The sequence below is a fragment of the Tamandua tetradactyla genome, chromosome 8 (assembly GCF_023851605.1).
Source record: "Tamandua tetradactyla isolate mTamTet1 chromosome 8, mTamTet1.pri, whole genome shotgun sequence".
NCBI classification, from domain to species: domain Eukaryota; kingdom Metazoa; phylum Chordata; class Mammalia; order Pilosa; family Myrmecophagidae; genus Tamandua; species Tamandua tetradactyla.
In genome coordinates, this window is record NC_135334.1 from 70,258,047 (window position 1) to 70,279,405 (window position 21,359).

Here is a 21,359-nt window from a genome sequence, read left to right on the forward strand (position 1 = left end):
CACCCAGCGAGTCTGGTTATTGTGGTGGAGGTGGATTAGTATTTTCACCATTCACGGAGCCCTAACTGTGTGCAGGGCAGTGAGGGGACAGGCCCCCCTAACCCTAGGCCTTGCCTTTAATTTATGTGGCACCTTCTCTGTGCCAAGTACAGCCTCTGCCCTGAGGCTCATCCAAGGGGGCAAACATTCACCTGGATCATGCTCCCCGAAGAGGGTGCTGCAGGGAGGGCTCCTGAGGAGGTAGTGCCGGAGCAGGGTGCCTGGCACAGAGTGGGCTCAGTAAACCTGAGCTTGCCCCGTCCAGAGTTCTCTTCTGTTGCAGGCCTGGGCCCACTAAGCATACCCTTTGTTGGACCTCTGGCCTCCCCAGGTCACCTTCTGAGAGCACAAGTTGCAGGGCGGCACAGGGGAAGGAGCATGGGCTTTGGGGACAAACAGACTGACATTGCCCCTACAAGCTGAGTAACTGTGGGCTTGCCCAGTCAACCCTCTGGACCCCAGTTTCCACTCCTGGAAAATGGGACTAATGCCCTTTCCCCCTTGAGTTGTCCAGAAGATTAAACATGATAAATATGTAAAGTATTTAGCATCTAATATATAAATGGTAAATCTAAAAATCATTATTTAAAAAAAATTTTAGTGAAACTATTTAGTCCAGGTTTCAAAAGGAGGATAATCATGATGATAAGATGATAAACATGTGTTTTACATTGCAATACTACTCTTTTGTTGAGTTCTGTACATCCTAAAATATTCCACAGCTTATCCGATAATTAATATCTATGGTGTGGAATACTTTTAGGATAAATGGTATGTTTCAAGTACCTAATTCTTTTAAAATTCAGAAGCATTGTTATAAGCTTTTTACTCCTTGATTTATCAAGCAGATGCTTTGAGCTGCTTATGTTTCTTATTTCCTGCCCTGACTTTGGACAAATTTCTTAGCCTGTTTATGTATCAGTTTCCTCTTATATAAAATGAGGATAATAACAGTTTCTACCTTATCGGGTTCTTGGGAAGATTGAATGAGTTAATATAGTGTTTAAAATAGTGCCTGGCTTGTATTAAGCATTCAATAAATGTTAGTTGTATTATTATTATGTCTTAAGTTAAAAATATACTCAGGTTAAATTACCCAAATCCCATTAAATTGTTATTTTATTTTATTTTAATGTATGCTGTATAGATTTTTATAAATCTAAAAATAATGATTTTTAGATTTACCATTTATTTATGAAATGCTAAATACTTTACATATTTATCACGTTTAATCTTCTGGACAACTCAAGGGGGAAAGGGCATTAGTCCCATTTTCCAGGAGTGGAAACTGGGGTCCAGAGAGTTGACAGGGCAAGCCCACAGTTATCTCATTCTTTTTCCATGTGAGTATCCTGTTATTGCAGCATCATTTGTTAATTTTTTTTTGTCTTTTTGTTTTGCTTGTATGTTTGTTGTTTTGGGAAGTGCATGGACCGGGAATTGAACCTGAGTTTCCCCCATGGCAGGCAAGAATTCTACCACTGAACTACGCTTGCACCCCCTAAATTGCTTTTCATTCATTCATCTAGGTAACCCTTACTGACGGCCAGCCCTGGGCCCGTTTGGGCCGTGGTTCTGGGGCCTGAGGTCAAAGGCTGGCTCAGCTGCTCCCTCCCCCTGCTAAGTGGCCTGGGCTCCCAGGCCTCAGTTTATGCTTCTGTTCCTAGCTCCCGGGGCCCCAGGTGGGGCTGAGCTCATAAAAAGTGTCAGCAAAGCACTTTGTGGATCAATGCTAACTAATAGCAGCTCCCTGGAGCTGGCACACGCAGGGAGGAGGATTGCGGAAGCTGCTTGGGCCAGGCTCAGGGCTGAGCACCCAGTGGGGGCCAATGCTGTCCTTGAGGGGGGACCCAGGAAGGGCCCCGCTATCCCCTTTCTCCAATGCCTTCTGTTACTTCAGCCAGGAATGGGCGCTGACAGAGATTTGAGGATGGGCAGTGTGTGTGTGTGTGTGTGTGTGTGTGTGTGTGGTAGGAGGAGGCTGTTAATGTATAGAGGGAAGAGATTTGCCCAGTTAGTTCCACAGAGATTTGAGGATGGGCAGTGTGTGTGTGTGTGTGTGTGTGTGTGTGTGTGTGTGGTAGGAGGAGGCTGTTAGTGTATGGAGGGAAGAGATTTGCCCAGTTAGTTCCCGAGCCAGGAGTAGAGAACCATCCAGGGCTCGCATCCAGTCACTTCCGGGCCAGAGCTGGGCGATGGCCTGCCCAGGGCAGCTTCTTGTCAGGGATGCCCCAGCTTCTCCCATCACCTTGTCTCGAGAGGTCCGTGGGCCTGGCAGGGACAGACAGTCCCTGGCCTCTGCCCTGACCCATGGCCATCTTAAGTATGGCCCAGCAGCTTCAGTTCAGTTGAGGGCGTGAGTGGAAAGTTGTCAGGGAACTCTGTGCCAAGGAGAACTTGGGAAAGCTTCCTCCAGCTCTGTCCCAGAGGGAAGCCCTTCTCAGTACCTTAGAACGAGCTGAAATCTGTTCTGGAGACTTCTGTGGGGGCAGCAGGGAGAGATGGTGCTAGTCTGATAGGGGAGGAATGGCCCTGCCTTCAGGGAGAGAAGCAGGCGGGAGGGAACATGGATCCTTTTCTCTGGGACCCTCTACCTGGTGGAGGACACAGAGTCCTCTTGTCCTCCAGCAGCTCTTTGAGAAGGAGGCATGACTGTCCTGTAGGAGCCTCCTGTCTGATGGAGGAGTCATAGTTACAGCCACTTTCCTCTGAAAAACCCCTGTTAGATAGAGGAGACATGCCCTCTGCTCTCAGGAGGCCCCTGATGGGAAGCTCAGCTTGTCCCCTCCCTCAAGAAGTCTTGTTTGATGGCCTATGGCTTTGGGGACATCCCTCTCCCCAACCCTACCTGGTTCATGGACAGCTCAGATCTCTTAGGAAGTACCCAGAGAGAGCTGGGGAGACTTACAGACTTGGCTGCTATGGGGCTGGGGGATGGGAAAGGAGAGACTGTAGAGGACCCCTATAGCAAGTGAGGGTGACATGGAAGGCTTCCCGGAGGAGGTGTCTTTATGGGACACTCTTGTACCTGGCTGTGACCAGTATCCCCTGGAGACTGGGAAGGGGACATGGAACTGGAGGGTTCCCTCGGTGAGCCCCTGCCTCAGTGTAGACCACACAGCTGGCGTGGAAAGGGATCCCGGGAGACCCTCACCATTCACCCGTCCTTGTGCAGGCTGAGCGCTGCCAGCGTAAAGACACCCGCCCACCGCGGCCTGAGAAGCCGGAGGAAGAGAGGAAACAGGACGCGTATCAGGAACGCCTTTTCCTTTTCTTTGTAACTAACCCCTTCACTTGGGGCTGGGGCAAGCTGATCCTGCAGGGCCTGCCCTGGCCTGGCTGCAGTTGCCTGGGGCCCCCAGCCCTGGGTCTCACGCGGGCTTCCCTCTGCACCCCACTCACCCCCACTCCCCAGCCTCGGCGCTGCTCCTGGGCTCATCCCTTAAGTTTGCTGAAACTCAGGGCTCATCTGTGCAATGGGGTAAGACTTCTTATCTGCCTCATGGGGAAAGTTGTGATTTGTTTTTTCTTTTTTCGGGAATTTACATCATTTATTCATTCATCCATCAGTTGTATATTGAGCACTTCCTGTGTCCCTGCCTCTGGGCTGGGCAGGGGTGGAGGGCGACAGGAGGAACAGGTGTGTAGGAGGAAGTCCTTGGGACTTGACACCTTTGGAGTCGTGGGAATGGGGAGTAGAGATGCCCCAAGGCTGGTGGGCGTGGGGGTCACACAAGGTCTGGCTAGAGATGGTGGGTTGGGCTTCTCAGCGTTTGGCTGCAGCTGAAGTGGTCGGGTGGCTGGAGTCACTCAGGGCACTGCTTGTCATGGGCCCTGGGAGGGGAAGGGGACCTGCCCTGGAGGACACAGCCAGCTGGCTCAATCCTGGAGCCTCCGGAGAGCTGGGCACAGGGCAGGCCCGGGGCCTCACTTGGCCAGGCGCTCCAGAGAAGAATGGCCACAGAAACGGGGTCCCTAGATTTGGTACTCTTTGGGGTTTATTGAAACCTTTGCCTTGGTCGGCTGGATGTGGAAGGCTGTGTGAGTGTGGGGGGTGTGGAGCAGAGAGGACGAGAAGAGAGTAAAGGGGCTCAGATGTCAAAGAATATGGCCAGATTGGTATTTTTTGGTTCACCTTTCTCATTATTCAGTTTAGTCTTCTGCTACCCAGAGAGTAACTATGGGACAGCGTGTGCATTTATGTGGTGTGTGTATGTGCATGTGCACGGTGTGTATGTGGTGTGCAAGGCACCCAAGGTATGTGTGTGTGGTGTATGAATATGTGGCTAGCGTATGGTGTGTGCAGTGATCGTAGTGTGAGTCTACGGATGTGTGTGTGTGGGTCTGTTGTTTGTGTGACCGTGTGGTGTGTGTGGGTGTGTATGTGTTTGGAAGCATGTGTGGTGGCTGATGTGTATGTGATATGTGGTGTGTGTATGCATGTATCGGTGGGTATGTGTGTCTGGATCGCATGTGTGTGTGTGTGCATGTGGCATGTATATGTCGTTTGAAGTGTGTGAGACATATGGTGTGTGTGTGTGTATGTGCATGTGTGTGTGCATGTGGCATGTATATTTCATTTGAAGTGTGTGAGACATATGGTGTGTGTGTGTACGAGCATGTGGCTAGCGTGTGCTGTGTGTGTGCTGTGTGGATTGTTTGTGGTGTATGTGTGTGGATGTCGCGGTGTGTCTGTGGTGTGTATGGTATCTGTGTGTACATGTGTGGTATGCACGGTGTTTGCAGGTGTGTGTGAGCGTGCTGTCTGCAGTGTGCGTGTGGTGTGTGTACATGCGCGGAGTCTGTGCATGTGGCTGCAGTCAGGTCCTTCTTCCATAGAGCTGGTCAGTGCTGAGCCATCGGCCTGGGCTGGAAGCCGGAAGGACCCACCAAGCCCATGAATTTCTGTTCTCTACCTAGGATTACACGTGGCATGGCCTGCTGGTAAATGTTTAACAACAGGTGTTCCAGGGGAGAAAGTGGGGCAGGGGTTCTAGTGTTTGCCTGTTTCTGTGGTGTAAATTCTCCTACCATGGATGTCACACTACAACTACGACATCAGTGAGCATGGAGTTGGGACACCATGATATGGTATTCCACTGGGCAGATACAGTTACGTTAATCACCTCAAGGGCGTAAGAGCAAAACATAGTGAGATAACTAGTGAGTGATGAGTTTTGAGTATGTATTCCCTTTGTTTTTAATGTAATGTATTTATTTCCAAGTTGATACCAGGATTTCCCAACCCCAGCACTGCTAACATTTGGGCTGGCTGATTGTGTTGTGGGGGTGTCCAATGCGCTGTCCCGTGCATACCTGGCCTCGACCCACTAGATGCCGGTGGCACCCCCTCCCCCGATTGTGACAAACGCAGATGTCTCCAGCTGGACAGCTTCACCACCGATTGAGAACCGCTGGTAATGGTGTGTTTAACAACCTGCTTATTTAGAAAACGTGACGATTGGCTTCCATAAGCCTCCAGCACACCAAGCATACCATATCTAGCTAAATATAAGGCATGGGGTTCCCCACCCCCAAAGTCTTTCTCCAGAAAGAGACCCCACCTTCAGCCTTGGCTTGCAGCCCATACAGGGCCCCTCACCCAGAGGGCTCTCTTAGCATCCTGACTTTGATAGCTGTGCCACCCTCCGGCTCTGAGCTGGTATTTTATGAAATGTGAGAATGAGAAAAAAAAGCAATGTTTCTGAATCAATGGCTTATTTTAATATAATATACTATTCTATAGCCCTAAAAGCTCATACAATCAAATTGGTAAAAAACAAACAAAATCAACTTTGAATAAAATCTGGACAGGAAAATAACGGTCCTTTTTGTGCCCGGGGCCTTCTGTCACTAATGGGCTCCCGTGGGCCTTGCTGCCTGGGCCCAGGTCCTGTTTCTTCCCAGCTTTGAGCTCAGGGCACAGCTCTCATTTGATCGTTTGTTCATTCACAGTATTTATTAAGCACTGCTGTGCACCGAGGAAAGTAAATGGCTGAAGGATGCAATGCCCGCTCTCTAGAGTGTGTCATTTTTCTCAGTTGCAGGGACGTGCAAGGACGAGGCGCAGGCAACTGAGGGGTGGCGGGCCAGGAGGGATGGGCCAGGGAAAGGCACCCTTGTGTCCTGGGTGCCTGTCGTGGGCCTCGAACCAGCCGGGCACGTGGCCCGTGCCGTCTCATTCCACCCGCCCTCTGCACTTTTCATCTGTGGAGTGTCTGTCTCCCCCCTCCAGAGTGTAGGTGCCCTGAGGACAGGGCCCAGTGGCCTTTATCTCCTGGAGGCAAGAACAGTGCCAGGCCCAGAGATTTGAAGAATAAATAAAAGGAAAGCACGAAAGAACGAGAAGAAGGAAAGCTGGAGGGGTGAAAGGGAGAAAGGCGGTGGAAGAGGAGTAAGTAAAGCCCACTGGAGGGCCAGGGGATGAGAGCACCTTTAGCTGCAGTAGTCAGGGAGGGCTCCTTGGATGAGGTGGCATTGGGAAGGATGAGGTGGGAGAACTGATGGGAAGGGTAACCCAGAAGGGGAATAGCAGAGTATGTCTCTGGAAATTTCTGGGATGTGGGGCTCTAAACTGGGGAGAGGACAGCACAAACTGTTGTTTTCTGTCTGAGACAGGGAAGAAGACAAAGTGAAAAATCTTCCCTGTCTCTAGCAGGGAAAATATAACTGTCTCTTCCCGCTCCCAAGCCTAGTCCTCTCCCCTGGGGACTGGGATGGGGATGGGCCATGGGGCAGAGCACGGACAGGGTAACGATGGTGATGACAGTAATCGCTATAATATCCACAACCTCGGCTTCTCTCTGTTGATTCCCTACAGTCATATATCCATGTATCTCCCCAGCCCGTGGGGTGAATATCACCTCGATTTTCCAGATCAGGGAAACTGAGCCTCAGAGGGGATGCGAACTCCCCTGAGGTCACCCAGGCGCGTCTGTGTCCTTTCCTCTGCCGGCGACCTCCTCCTTCCTGCCTTTGGTCGGGAAGCCTGGGGCGCCGTCAGGTGCAGCCTGGGGACTGTTTGGGATCCCGCTGCCAGCCGGCTCAGTGACGTTTTTATTCGCCTTTGATTTTCAGATCTCCGGTTTCATGGGTTGCCAGAGATGGGCCAAGCTCCTTTAAGAGACCTTTCCCCTGTCGGGAGCCACCTGGTGGCTCCCCTCTTTCTCACTCCTCCCTCCTGCCCCGAAAATCTTCACAAATATGGATCAGGGCCAGAAAACCGAACACATGTGTGTGGACAGGAAGCCTGAGGAATTGCTGTCTGCCCTGAAGCCTCTGGGCAGCCCGGAGCCCGGGAGCCCGACTCCGCCAGCCAGCCCTGGCCACGGTACCGAGGCCCAGGGGAGCCCCGGCGGGACTGTGAGCAGGGCTGTGACGGGAGGCAGGAGCCCCAGGGCCTGGGGTTCTCACTCCAGCCTGCCCCCCAAGAGCGGTGTGACTCTGGGCTCCCCACCTGAGCTCGCCGAGCCCGATGCCAGCCTCTTCTCTCACTGCGGGTTTGACTTCTCCATCTGGGCAGTGAAGGAGGTGGTGCTGTGAACCCTGCCGCTCCTCCTGGCTCCCCAAATCTGTGCAATGGGGGTGGCATTTCCTGTCTTCCAGCCTCCTCTCCTCCCTCCCAGGCTGTCCTGAGAACCAGCTGCACAAGTGGTAGGGGAGCAGGCGGGCAGTGTTTAGACCCGGGGAGGGTTTTCATTCTGGCAGCACAGACAAGCCTGTACACAAATAACTCTGCTACTGGGGAGAACGTGATAAGGGCCCTAGAAACCTCTTTGCTGCCACAGCCACCTGCTCCTCACGCCTCCCTGCTCCCTGATGGCTGTTCTCACACCCAGGAAAGTGGGTCAGAATGTAGGGCGGCTGCACCTGACAGCGATCTCCCCGCCCTCCCCACCCCGAGCTGTGACTGCTGCCAGGGGCAGGCATGGGGGAAGGTTATGCAGTTGGGGTCCTGGTTGGTCATTCCTCCTACCCCCAAGTGCCTTTGGCTCCCAGTGCCCTCTGGGCACTATCCAAGTCCCTTAACCTGGCCATTACTGCCTCCTCTATGTGCCAAGCCCAGGGCCTGGCACAGAGAGGCACCGAATGTGTGAGAAGGGAGGGACCATTCTCTCGTCCAGCCTCGCCTCCTGGTGCTCGCCCAGGCACCCGGACACACTCCAGCTTGCCGTCTCCCTAGCACCCTGTGGATTCAGTTACTCATTCCAGTGAGTGCTGTCACCTCTTGGTGTTCTTCAAGGTCTTTGTCATTTGCTGTTGCCTCCCTCGAAGCCTTACCCACCCACCCCCAGACAGAGCCCCACGATCCCATCTCTTCCAGGCAATATTGTGAGTTGTTGAGTACATGGTCTCTGGGGCCAGACGGCCTGGGTTCCAAAATCGATTTTGCTCCTTACTAGCTGTGCTACCTTGAGCAAATTACTTAACCTCTCTGGGTCTCAGCTTCCTCTTCTGTGAAATGGGCTTAATAGCTGTACCTCCTTGTAGGGTTCTTGGAGGTGTAAATGAGTTAGTATCTGTGACACGCGGAGCAGTAACAAGAATGTGGTTTCTCTCCTGGATGAATTTTCTGATGTTAACAGCAGATTGAGTGCTATCTGAAAGTCTTCCCACATTCACTGCATTTATGACATTCTTCTCTAACATGATTTTCTACCACTCACAAAGGGATGAATTGTTATCCGTGCTCTCTCAATGCACTGGTAGTGAATTGGCCTTCACGGAGAGCCTCTCCAGAATTGGTTTTCTGGTGTTTGAGTAACACATGTGTTTTGTTTAAATGATTTCTCACAGGCATTCCATTCATGGGGTTTCTCTCCCCTGTGAGTTTTCTGATACTGTGTGACTTTGGGCAAGTTACGTAGGGCCTCTGAGTCTCAGATTTCTCCTCTTAAATATATGATAGAAAATACCATATGAAAATGATATAATAGCATGTGTGAAGTGTTTAGCACAGCTCATGGGGAGAGTTGAATGCACAGTGGCCATTGTCCTTGGGTTTGTCTGACTTGACTTTTGGACCATGAGTTGTTCATTTTAGTGCCCCCAGATTGGGCAGTAATAGGGGCCGTGTGTGAGAGAAATTTACTCAGTGGGTGAGGGAATAAATGAGGTAGCTGTTGATCAAAGCTGAGCAGAGCTTGTTTGGGGTGTGTCAGTTGCATGCCTGGCTCAGCCTGATGGTGGCTGGGACCCTGCCTCTGTGAAGCACTTTCTAATCCCTAAGAATATTGCTTGTGAAGTGAAGTATAGATAGAAGAATTAATCCCTGGAGTCCACTCACCCAGAAAAATGGTTGTCACCACCATCTTTTAAAACTTCATCCTCACTCATGACTACTTCTGTTAGATTAGTCATTCAACAACAATCAACTGGTATTTATGTTCTGAGCACCTACTGTGTACCATGGGCCAGGCTTATACCCCAGGAATCCAGTGTCAATAACAAGAATAAGATCTCTACCCTCATTTACAACAGCTGACACAGCAGGCCTGGGGAGGGATCTCAGGAACCACACAGACATAAACTCTGGATTGTAAAGTCACATAATCAGAGGATCCAGTTTTAGGATTCAAATTTTCTCCAAATTATTTGTTTTTTTCCCCAAATTCTCCTTTCACCAAGTCTTGAGACATATTGTGTTAGGAAAGTGACAGCTTCTTTATTAAATAATTTATTCTTATTGTGCAACATGGAAAAATAAGAGGTATAAAGAAGTAGGGGGGTCATCCTTAACTTCTGTTAATATTTAGACACATTTTCTTTTTTTTTCATTAATTATTTATTTTGAAATTTAATCTTAAAATCTGTAATTATTTTTTCAAATTGGAGAACCTTTTTTTACTAATGATTTGCTTTTCCTAGAAGAGGGTTAAAATTTTTACTTTTGGCATGTAGCATATTTTGAACCAAAAAAGAGATTAGTTTTATTTTTTTAATTGAGACATAATTCGCATACTGTGATATTTCACTTTTTAGTGTTCAATCAAGTGATTTTTAGTATAGTCACAAAGTTGTACAGCTATTACCACCCTCTCATTCCAGAGCATTTTATCACCTCCCAAAAAACTCTGTACCTATTAGCAGTCATTTCCCATTTCCTCCTGCCACCAGCCCCCATCTCTGTGGATTTACCAATTCTGGACATTTCAACTAAGTGGAATCATATAATATTTGTCCTTTGTGTGTGGTTTCTTTACCTTGGAATAATGTCTACAAGGTTCATCCACGTGGTAATATGAATTTTCTCTACTAACACGTATTGATTCTAGCCATCCTAATGGGTGTAAAGTACTTTTGTTATTGTTTTGATTTGCATTTCCCTAATGACTAATGATATGGGGCCATTTATCCATCTTTGGAGAAATGTCTTTTCAATTTTTTTTGCTGATTTCTCAGTTGGGTTATTTGTCTTTTTGTTCTTGAGTTGTAATAGATTTTTATATATTCTGAATACTAGGTTCTTATCAGATACATGATTTGAAAATATTTTCTTCATTCTTGGATTGTCTTTTCCACTTTCTTGATAGGGAACTTTGAAGCACAAAGATTTTTAAAATTTTTCTCTTTTTGGGTGCATGGTCTGGGAATTGAACCCAGGTTTCCCGCATGGAGGGCGGGCATTCTAACCTCTGAACTACCTGTGCACCCTCAAAACACAAAGGCTTTTAATTTTGAAATTCAATTTATCTATTTCTCTTTAGTTGTTTGTGCTTTTGGTGTCATATCTAAGAAACCATTGCCTAATACAAGGTCATTGACGATTTACACCTATGTTTCCTTATAAGAGCTTTAAAGTTTTAGTCCTTCCATTTAGGCATTTGATCTATTTTGAACTAATTTTTGTATATGGTGTGAGGTAGGGATCCAACTTCATTCTTTTCCATGTGAATATCCAGCTGTCCCAGCAGCATTTGTTGCAAAGACTATTCTTTTCCCATTGAATGGTCTTGTTGAAAGTCAATTGACCATAATGTATGGGTTGAATTGTGGTGTCTCAATTCTATTCCATTGCTCTATATGTTTATCTTTATGCCAAAACAGCTGAGTATTGATTACTGTAGCTTTATAGTAAGTTTTGAAATCAGGAAGTGGGAGACCTCCAGCTTTGTTCTTCTTTTTTCATGATTGTTTTGGTTATTCTTGGTCCTGTACATTTCTATACGAATTTTAGGATAAGCTTGCCAGTTTCTGCAAAAAAGGATGCTATGATTTTGATAGGGATTACATTGAATACATGGATCTGTTTGAGGAGTATTGTCATTTTAGCAATATTAAGACTTTTCATGCTTTCTGTTGGGTATTTATTGAGTACAAAGTTCAGCTCATATTAAATAATCTGTTTTGATCCCTAATTTATTCTACTTAATATTCTGTCACACATATTAAGCACATATGCAAGCTTAATTTCTATGCTATATAATAGCCTGTGGTGGTTTTTGTACCCCAGAAAAACATGTTCTTAAACTTAATCCTTTCCTGTGGGTATGGACCCATTATAAATAAGCTATCTTTAAGGTGCTATTTCAGTTAAAGAGTGGCCCAAATTAATCAGGTCAGGCTTTAATCCAGATTATTGAGGATCTTTATATGCAGAGTGAAAATCAGGCAGAGAGAAAGTCACAGGGAACAGCCAGAAGTTGAAAGTGTGCAGAAGCCAAAAGAGAAGCTAGAAGCCGGGAGAGGCTGCCATGTGCATCACCACGTGATGGAAAGCCCAGGGCCGAGAGTCGCTGCTGCCGGCCCCAGAGTGCCACAGTCTTCTGGAAGAAAGCATGGTCTAGATGATGCCTTGATTTGGGACTTCATTAATCAAAACTGTGATCCAATTAATTCCTGTTGTTTAAGCCAACCCATTGCCTGGTATTTGCTTCAGCAGTTAGGAAACAGAAACATCTCATTTTATGGCTATACAATACAGATTTATAATGACTCAGCTGTTGAGTAATCTGTTTTGGCACGTACTTCATTCTGGGTCCCTCGCGGTTCAGGCCTCTCCCTGTGGCCCCTCGGACAGGTGGGTTCCAGCCCTGACACAAATGGTTGCGGGGATTGCTGACAGCACCCAGAAGAGCTGAAGAATATTAGTGTCAAAGTTGATCAAGTTCAACTGCAGCTGGGAAATGGGTTCACTGGTGAAACCAACAGTCTGGTTAATGACCTGCCTATCTGCCTGGCATCATCCTGATGGAACAGAACCAGAAAACAATAGCCAGCATGCTTGCCTCAGGCTTGTTTCTCTAGAGCAATGGATTTTTAAAATATTTTAAAATTCATCACGTGGAATTAATTTTCAATTGTAATTCAGAGCAGATACATTTATCTGAAGCAAAAGTTTCACTAAATACTATTTCCCTTTTGTGTAACCAGGAGAAGCCAGGTTTTGCTGCAGTAACAAACAGCCCTAAAGTCTTAGTGATTTAAAAGCTTTCTTTTGTGTTCAGGCTACACCCCCACCATGTAGCAGGATTGCTCTGGGATCCGGATTGATGGAGACTTGACCATCTGGGTCATTGCTAATTGCAGTGGTGGAGGGAGGGGTGTGGTAGGCAGCTAGTAGAACGTCCTCCCTCCCCACAGACCTGCCTATGCCCTAATCCCAATGTGTTCCTTCCACGGCAAAGGGAAATTAAGATTGCAGATGAAATCAAGTTTGCTAATTAGCTGACTTTAAAACAGAGGTTATCCTGGATTATTCAGGGAGGACCAGTGCATTCACAAGGGTCTTTATAAATGGAAGAAGGTGACAGAAGAAATCAGATGACGTGATGTGATTAAAATCTCAACCTGCTGTTGCTGGCTTTGAAGACAGAGGAAGAGAACCATGAGCCAAGGAATATAAGTGGGGCCTTTAAAAGCTGGAAAGGGTAAGGAAACAGATTTGTCCCTTACAGTGAATTGAATAGTGTATCCCCCAATAACTGTAACTTGGAACCTTCTTTGGACATAGAGTCTTTGCAGATGTAACTAAGGTAAGATCAAAATGAGATCATACTGGATTAGATTGGGCTGTAAATCCAATGAGAGTGTCCTGAAAAGAGACAGTGAAGGACATACAGAGACACAGAGAAGACGATGACGTGAAGATGGAGGCAGAGATTGGAGTGATGTGTTTACCAGCCAAGGGATGCCGAGGATTGCTGGCACCCACCAGAAACTAGAGAAGCACGGACATCTTTCTCCTCAGGGCCCCTGGAAGGAACCAGCGTAGCTGATATCTTGATTTTGGACTTCTGGGTTCCTGAACTGTGAACTATTTTAAGCCACTCAATTTGGGGTAAAGTTTTATGGCAGCCCTAGGAAACTAATGCACCCCTCAAACCTCTAGAAAAGAACGCAGGTCTGCTGATAGCTTGACTTTATTTAGCCCACTGAGACCCATTTTGGACTTCTGGACTACAGATCTGTAGGGTAATACATTTTTGAGTCACTTTATGCCACTTGGTTTGTGATAATTTGTTATAGAAGCTGTAGAAAACTAACAGAGAAGGGACAGGGACTCATGCACCAGCCATTAAATGCTTCTTCCTGGGAGTGACATTTCTGCTCCTCCTTCATTGGCTAGGGCAAGCCATAAGGGCATGCCTCACTTCACAAGCCTGGGAACATGGGATCTCCCATTGCTCAGCTTTTGAAGGGAACTGGGTTCTGGAGAATATGGCAGTATCTACAGAACCTTTGCTACCTGCAATGCATGCATATATTTTCTGTTCTATTCCATCTGTTAGAAAACAAAAATAAGTTTTGCTTGCAATCTTTTAGGTTGATTTCATTACCAGCTAATGGGTTGTGACCCCTGGTTTGAAAAACAGTGCTCTGGAAACCCTCTTCTGCCAAAGCCTCCCCGGCCCACATGGCACACCCTACCTATAGCTGATTGGCCAATGGATGGGACACCTGACCAAAGCTGACCAATCAAATTCCTCTCCTGGGAATTTGGAATTGGGCCATTCAGCCAGTTAGCAGTGTGGAGCTGAGTGAGAGGCAGAGTAGAAATAGGGTGAAAGTGAGAACCACATGCAAGCCAGAAGGATGGAGGAGCAGAAAAGCCCTGAGTAAGCAGAGAGCTGGTCCACAGAGCGAGAGGATGCAGCAGCTGAACAGGCAGCAGTGCAGCCTGGAGAACATGCAGCCCCAGAGAGAGAGGTGGAGAGAGCAAGCGACTGCCTAAGAAGCTGATGGCTTCCCCGTTCCCGGATTCAGCCCCCCTGCGTCCTGCCTGCATCTCCTTCCCGTGAGATTTTTGTCTCTGTACTTTTCTTGAGCTAGTCTGGGTGGGTTTCCGTTCCTAGTGGCCCAGGAGCCTTACTCAGCTAGAACAGCACTGGCGTTTCTCTCTGAGGACCTAGCCTTGGTTCTGAGGGTCAGGCTCTCGGGGCATGGACAGGACCTGGGGAAGATGGCAAACCCAGCCCTCCCCACGCTAGGGAAGTTTGGCTTTGACCACAGTGTGTTCTTGTGGACTTGTTTCTTACTATTTCAGTGGAGAGGCAGGAGCCCTGCGAGCCATTTGACTGTGGTGAAGCCCGTGCACCCCGTGAACTGGAAACGCTCCCACAGGGGTCTCTTTTCTGACAGCGTCAGAGTCCAGGAAGTCAGGGCAAATGGTTTCAGGGAGGGCTCGGTGTATGACTGCCTAGGAAGGACACTGGCTCTGCAGGCAGGCAGAACCGGTTTGCTTCTCCGAGCCTCAGTTTCCTCATCTCTGAAATGGGATTGTGGCAATGGAAAATACCCGGAGACATGACTAAGGCATGACATGCTCTCAGGGAATGCGGCAGCGGCTGCTGTTGTTTAAGGAAGCCATTAGCGTCCTCGGCTTCCTGAAGGAGGTGGCCCCGGTGCCGAATGAGTGGCAGGACATCCCCCACTGCTGGCCAGGCTTCCCGCCCCCCCCCCCCCACCTTCACTCGCCTTTTCATCCACTCCTCCTCCCCCCTCTGCTGTCCTCATTTCCTCTCTTCCATGTTATTCCTGATGTTGATAGAAACACCTCCTTTAGGAAGGTGGTGGGGTTGGATGGAAAGCTTCTGGAAGCAGATGGACAAAATTAGGTCTGAACATGACCTGGCGCCTTGCTTGCTGTGTGAGTCTGGGTAAATTACTGCATCTCTCTGAGCCTCAGTTAATTATCTATAAAATGGGGCTATAGGATCCATCTCAGGGCTGTTGTGAGAAATAACAAGGCACTCAGCAGATGCTATTCCCTTCTTTTCTCCTTCCCTTCTTGGTTATTGCTCCCCCCCACCCCCCACAGCATGGCCCCAGTCCCGTCCTGTGGCCAGGGTACCCCTCATCCCTCTCAGGGGTCACTGGAATGGCTTTCCCTGACTCAGTGATTTCCCACGGGCATCCCAGCAAGTTTGTTTTCTCCTTTCTCTCAGAGCCGGAGCTCCTGAGGCTAGAGCGTGGCTTTGGACAGCAGTTTCGGTCCCTGTGGCCTGGGCCACTTCCTGGGTCTCCTCTGCGGTCCAGCCCCAGCCAGGAAGCTGCTGGTTCAAACCGTGTGATCTATATTTTTTCTCACTTTAGCAATTATCACACCCCAGACTGTGGCATCTTTACACTCCAAACACTGATAAATATTCATGAGGAGGAGAAAAGCTCAGACTCCCAGGGGATGTGGGGGAGGGATGGGCCAGGTCCTTCTTTGCAAACAACACTCAGCCCCGTCAGTGGTCCCCAGGGGCCCATGAGGGGGTAGGTGGGCTGGGCAGGAGCTGGGGAGCAAGTGTGGCTGCACCACCCCCTCTCCTTCTCAGATGACCGTCTCTCTGACATCGGTGGGCCACTCCCTGCCTTGCCCAACGGGATGCCTGCTGGGCGTTCTGCCCCCAGGGAAGGATTTGGGTGGCCTGGAGCCCTGTCAGCTGCGTGTGGGTGCTGCTCCGTCTCTCTGTGTATGTTTCTCTCTCCCTGTCTTCGTGTTTTTTTTTTCCCTTATTGTTTATGTTCATACTGCCAGGGCCGCGTCCCTTTCCCCTCCTCTCTCAGCCCCAACATCTCTCATTTCTAGGCCTCTGCCTTCATCTTTCACTTTTCTTCCCTCCTCTCAACACTTATTCTGAGAAATTTTGGGGTCAGGTAATCGTGAATGGGTGAGGGGACCCCAGGCCTCCAGCCCCAGCTGGGGAGAGACAGGAAGCATGCTGGATGGCAGTATGCGCCGCGGAAGGCAGGGCGAGCGCTTTGCAGGCTCAGGGACCTCACCTCTGCCCGCCTCCGAGGCCAGTGCCCTGACGTGTGACCAGGGGCCAGCCCCTCCCTTCCCCTCAGTGTCTAAGTCAAGGGGGAGCAGTGGATTCTTTCACTAATTCGTCCATTCAATTAATATTTATTGCGTACTTGCTACCTGCCACTCATGAACAAGTATTTATTGAACACCTTCTTGGTGCACTGCCCGGTGGAATAGATACACCAGTGCCCGAGAGGGGCGAAGATCCCTGCCCTCGTGGGGCTGACAACCTAGCAGAGTAGCCAGGCAAAGACCATCATAAGCAAACAAAGTATGTAGTAGGTTAGAAAGTGATGAGTGTCTGGGAAAAAGGAAGAGTGGAGAAAGGGACTGAGAATGCCAGGTATGGTTGAGTATCAAATAAGGCAATGGGGTTGGGCAAGCAGAGCTCTGGGGATAGGAACTGCTGGTACAAGGGCCCTGAGGCAGAAACCGCCCTGGTGAGTTTGAGGAAGCCCAGGGAGGCAGATGTGGCTGGAGGGGAGCAGGTAGAGGGGGCGAGGACTCAAGGCATTTCCTCTGGGCAAGCTAAGAGCAAAGGAGTGACATGGTCTGATGGACACTTCGAAAGCCTCCCTCTGCCTGCTGGGTGAGGAGCAGGCTGCAGGGGCTGCTGCCCTAGCCCAGGACAGTGGTAGTGGCGGCTTGGGCAGGGCAGCCCTGGAGGTGGTACCATCTGACCAGGCCTGACCTTGCCTGTTTGCTTCTCCTGGCAGAGCCTCGGGCCCCCTGTCCATGGTCCTGCCTCAGGTCAACTGCAGAGCTAACTCTGGCCTTTCCTTTTTTTTTTTCTTTCTACAGTGTGTTCAAGAAGGCAAGCCCGAATGGGAAGGTGAGTCTGGAAGAGCTGCACCCCATCCCCTTCCTGACCCCATACTCTTGTGTCGTCTCTTGGGACGGTCAAGGACATGGGATCTCTACTGACCACGCAGCATCCGGAGGGACGGAGGAGGCACTGCCCCCTGTCTGAGGGGGGACAGCCCTGTCGTGAAGAGTTCTCAGCCCGAGAGGGGAGAGAGCCGATCCAGGAAACTTCCTGTCTGAGGGAGGAGGCTCAACTCCCCTGGGCCTTAGCGAGCCCGTGCCCTGGTGTGGGAGAGACAGCCCACTGCAGAGAGACCTGGGTGTGAGTGTGACAAACACAGCACATGCGGATTTGGTAGGTGCAGAGGGCCCGGAGACAGGCTCCTCTGGGGTAGGAAGCCCCTGGGGCCTCTTGTGCCGAAGCCCAGGGGATCACCTCAGAATCCAGGGCAGTTCCCAGTGCCTGCCATCCTTCTGTTTTTTTCACAGGCCCCGGGCTCCATCCTGCTTTCCTCTCAGTGCAGCAAATACTTGTCACTGACATCATTTCGGGTCAGGTCTGGGCTGAGCCCAGTGGAGACGGGGGTGGGTGTGCTGCAATGAATACGGCACAACCCCTGCCGCTCAAGTCAGATGGGGGAGACAGACACAGAAATTGGTCATTTCAATAGAAAGAGGCAAGTGTGAAGTCAAGGGGTGCTCAGGGGCTAGGGGAGTGCAGAGGAAGGATCCTGGCCGAGTGGGTGGCCACATGAAACGGAGCATTCTCGGCATGAACATAAAATCGAAAGAGGAGGGATCACAGGCAGTTCAGTGTCGGAGTGCCCAGAAGCAGGTGGGGGGCAGCTGAGGCTGGGCGGGAGGCTGGACAAGGTGGCGGGGGGGCTTGTGAGTGGGCTTAGGAGCTTGGACTCCCAGCTGGGTTGGCAGAGACCACCCCCTATGCGCCCATATCTGCCATCTGTGTCCCCAGCAGACATCCCCGGTCCGCCTGGTCACACTTCCCTGCGGAGCCAGGGCCTCCTCTCCCCCTTAAGAGTTCCTCTCAGCCTGGGGCTCCAGGCAGCCTCAGCGATTGATTGGAGTTGGCACTTAGAATGGAACCCATTTGTCATCCTCACCCCTGGGCACAGAGAAACTGTTAGAGAGTTTTCAGATGGGGCGCAGCACGGTTAGATGGGTGGTTGAAGAGAACCTGTCTGTGTAAGGAGGGAGAACGGCCTGGAGCGGTGAGGCCATGGCCAGGGCCACCGCGCTAGGCGCTGCAGGAGTTCAGGCAAGAGTGGCTGAGGGCCCGGAGAGCAGGGTACGCATTTGAGAAATGGGATGGAGGTAGAGTCATCAGGATTTAGGGACGGCTAGGGGAGCGGGACACATCTAGGCTAACACTTTGGTTTTGGCTTTGAGCCCCTGGAATCCTATTTGGGGAGTTCTTTCCTGAAGCCTGGCTCATGAGTGGGGGATCAGCTCCCCGACTCCTCACCTAAGCGGGTCCCTCTGGACCACGCGGGGTGATGTGCGTGGGTGGACAGAGCCCAGTGCTCAGGACACCCTGCCTTCTCCGGACTCCGGCCTGGTCGGTGTCTCCCCCTCCCTCCTCGAGCTGCTCCCAGCGCCTGCTCAGCACCCTTGTTTGCCGCTGCTGCTCTGCGTCCTGCATCTCTCCAGGCCTCAGTGTCCTCAGCTGCAAAATGGGAAGAGTAACACCTACTTCATGCAGGTTTTGGGACGAACAAATGCTTTTTTTGCATTTTATAAGGGCTTGCTATTTTTAGTGTTCAGGCTAGAGGTTCGGATTTTGGTAAACTGAGGACTGGGGTCGAGGAACTTCGGGGGAGCAGTTCCCAGGTTTCCTCTGAGGCAGGAGCCAGTGGTTCCGGGCCCACCGCCGCTAACGTCCCCTGTGCCTCTCCTCCCCCAGCTCACCGTGTACCTGGGGAAACGGGACTTTGTGGACCACATCAATCTCGTGGATCCCGTGGGTGAGTCCCTGATGGGGAGGGAGGGAGGGGAGTGGGGGACGCGGGCCCAGGCTGGCCCTTTATAGGGAAGGGCGAGTGGAAGCCACCCAGGAATCACCGTTGGGGCTCCAGAGGGGCCGATGCCAAGAATAGGTTGGGAATGGTTTCCTGCTTCAGTCATTTACTGAGCAGCTGCTTTCCCACTCCACTGAGGACCGTGGGAGAGGAAATTGTGGGAAGGCTCGATGTTAGAAATGGGGAAGAAGTCCTTATGGGGGTGGGGATGATGGGGATGGTGACAGCAGCCACCGCCTACTACCGGGCACCAGGCCCTCAGGGTGGCCACTGCACTTGCCCCTGTTGCACAGATGAGGAAGAACGAGGCACAGAGAGGTTAAGTGGCCTGCTCTGCGTCACGGAGCTAGTAGGGAGAGGAGCCTGAGTTCAAACTCAGGCAAAGGATGGGAAGCACAGGCATGGGAGCTGGGAGGGAAATCCTTCTTGGGGCTATGAAATAGGGGCTCACCCCCCCCCCCACCCGGGGGTCCTGCCAGAGACTGGAGTGTGACGGAAGGCACCGTCCCAGGTCCTGTTCTAGCTCAGCGTTTCTCAAGCTGGCACTGTTGAGATTTGGACCAGATAATTCCTCGTCGTGGGGGCTGCCTGTGCGCTGCAGGATGTTTAGCAGCAAACCTGTCCTCTATTCGCTGGATGATGGGAGTGCCCCGCCCCTTCCCGCTTGTGACAATGAGAAATGTCTCCGAATATTGTCAGATGTCCTCTGGAGGCAAAATCACCTGGCAAAGAGCCACCACTCTTGTTGGAAAAGCCCCGGCTCATTGCCTTTTCCCATGGCTGTTCGAGGGCATGAAGTCTAGAATATAACCCCTATTTTACAAACGGGGACAGTGAGGCCCAGAGAAGTTAAATGACTTTTTTTTTATTATTAATTAAAAAAAAATTAACTAACAAAACAATTAGAAATCATTCCATTCTACATATACAATCAGTAATTCTTAATATCATCACATAGTTGCATATTCATCATTTCTTAGTACATTTGCATCGATTTAGAAAAAGAAATAAAAAGACAACAGAAAAAGAAATAAAACGATAATAGAGAGGAAAAAAAACTATACGTACCATACCCCTTACCCCTTGCCTTCACCTACCACTATTTCAAACTGAATTTTAAATGACTTTTTAAAAGAGGGCCATAAGCCAACCAAAATGAGGCCAAAGGAGGTGACAGGTTGTGAGGAACTGGGACCGGAAACTACGTGATGTCAAGTCCAGGTGAAGAAACTAGGGAGTGTTGCTTGGGGATAAAAATCACAGAGAATATGGCCTGTCCCTTCCTCCCAGGGCCCGTCCTGGGGCCAGGAGGGCAAGAGTGATCTGTGTGGTTCCAAAGCCCAGACGCCAGCAGACCCCAGTGGCAGGTGTCATTTCCCTAGGAGGGAGAATCTGCAGAGTTGGGGCAGGAGAACTGGAGAGTCCTGGGGGTCTCCGGGCTGGAGGGCTGTGACAAGGCCCCCCTGCAGAGGCCCGCCCCGCCCAGGCCCCACCCACTCTGGGGCACAGGGTCTGAGCACTTCCTGGCCTGGAGCAGGAAGGTTCCGGCCAGGGACAGCAGGACCCCACTTTTCCTCCCTGGCTCTGCCTGTGCCCTACTGTTTGCATCTTCTCCCTGACCGGGCTCCTCAGAGGCGATGAGCAGGCATCCCAAGTGTTCACCCGTGGCCTGCTTCAAGTTGCAGTTTCCAGTGGGTTCCCCGAGGCCACACCCATTGTCAGGGACAGCAGCAGAGGTGGCACAGAGCCCGGGAAAGGGTGAGAGCTGGGCAGCAAGTGTTCACAGAGCACTACTTGGTGCCAGGCCCTGTGCTGGGCACTGGGGGTCCCAGAGAGCTTTGGGGCCTTGTCCAGAGCTGATTGAATGACCTGCAGCAAGAAATGCTTTTTCCATCATGTCATCACATTCTAACTTTATCTGATTATGTTTCTATGTTTAAATATAGAGATTAAATATAGATCTATCTAGTTTAAATATAGAGGTTAAATATAGATGTCTGTGTTTAAATGTAGAGGTTAAATACAGATCCATCTATGTTTCTATATTCCCCATAGTTCCCTCTCAAACCCCAGGGCATCCAAACTCCCTGATTTGGCAGATGGGACATCTAAGACCAGCCCCGACTTCCTTTTTCTTGCACTCTTCCTCTCCCAGCCTCCAGAATCTGTTCTCCCAAACTCCAGAGCCATGCTGTCCTCACTGCCCGCCTTGCCCTTCCCCTCAATCATCTAATTAATTGCTC

The 21,359-nt window shown here is 50.1% G+C and overlaps 1 protein-coding gene across 5 annotated transcripts in view; it reads left to right on the forward strand.

The window, feature by feature from the left end:
• Nucleotides 1–21,359, forward strand: part of ARRB1 (arrestin beta 1) — an 81,464-nt gene that overhangs the window by 34,113 nt on the left and 25,992 nt on the right. For 3 of the 5 annotated variants that reach the window (XM_077113560.1, XM_077113557.1, XM_077113559.1), the window contains exons 2-3: nucleotides 17,078–17,108; nucleotides 19,002–19,062. In XM_077113560.1, the coding sequence (XP_076969675.1) occupies nucleotides 17,078–17,108; nucleotides 19,002–19,062 (92 nt within the window). Of the gene's footprint in view, nucleotides 1–2,178; nucleotides 3,521–10,521; nucleotides 14,276–17,077; nucleotides 17,109–19,001; nucleotides 19,063–21,359 lie in introns of those variants that run through there. The other 2 variants (XM_077113561.1, XM_077113558.1) reach the window with 2 other exon arrangements.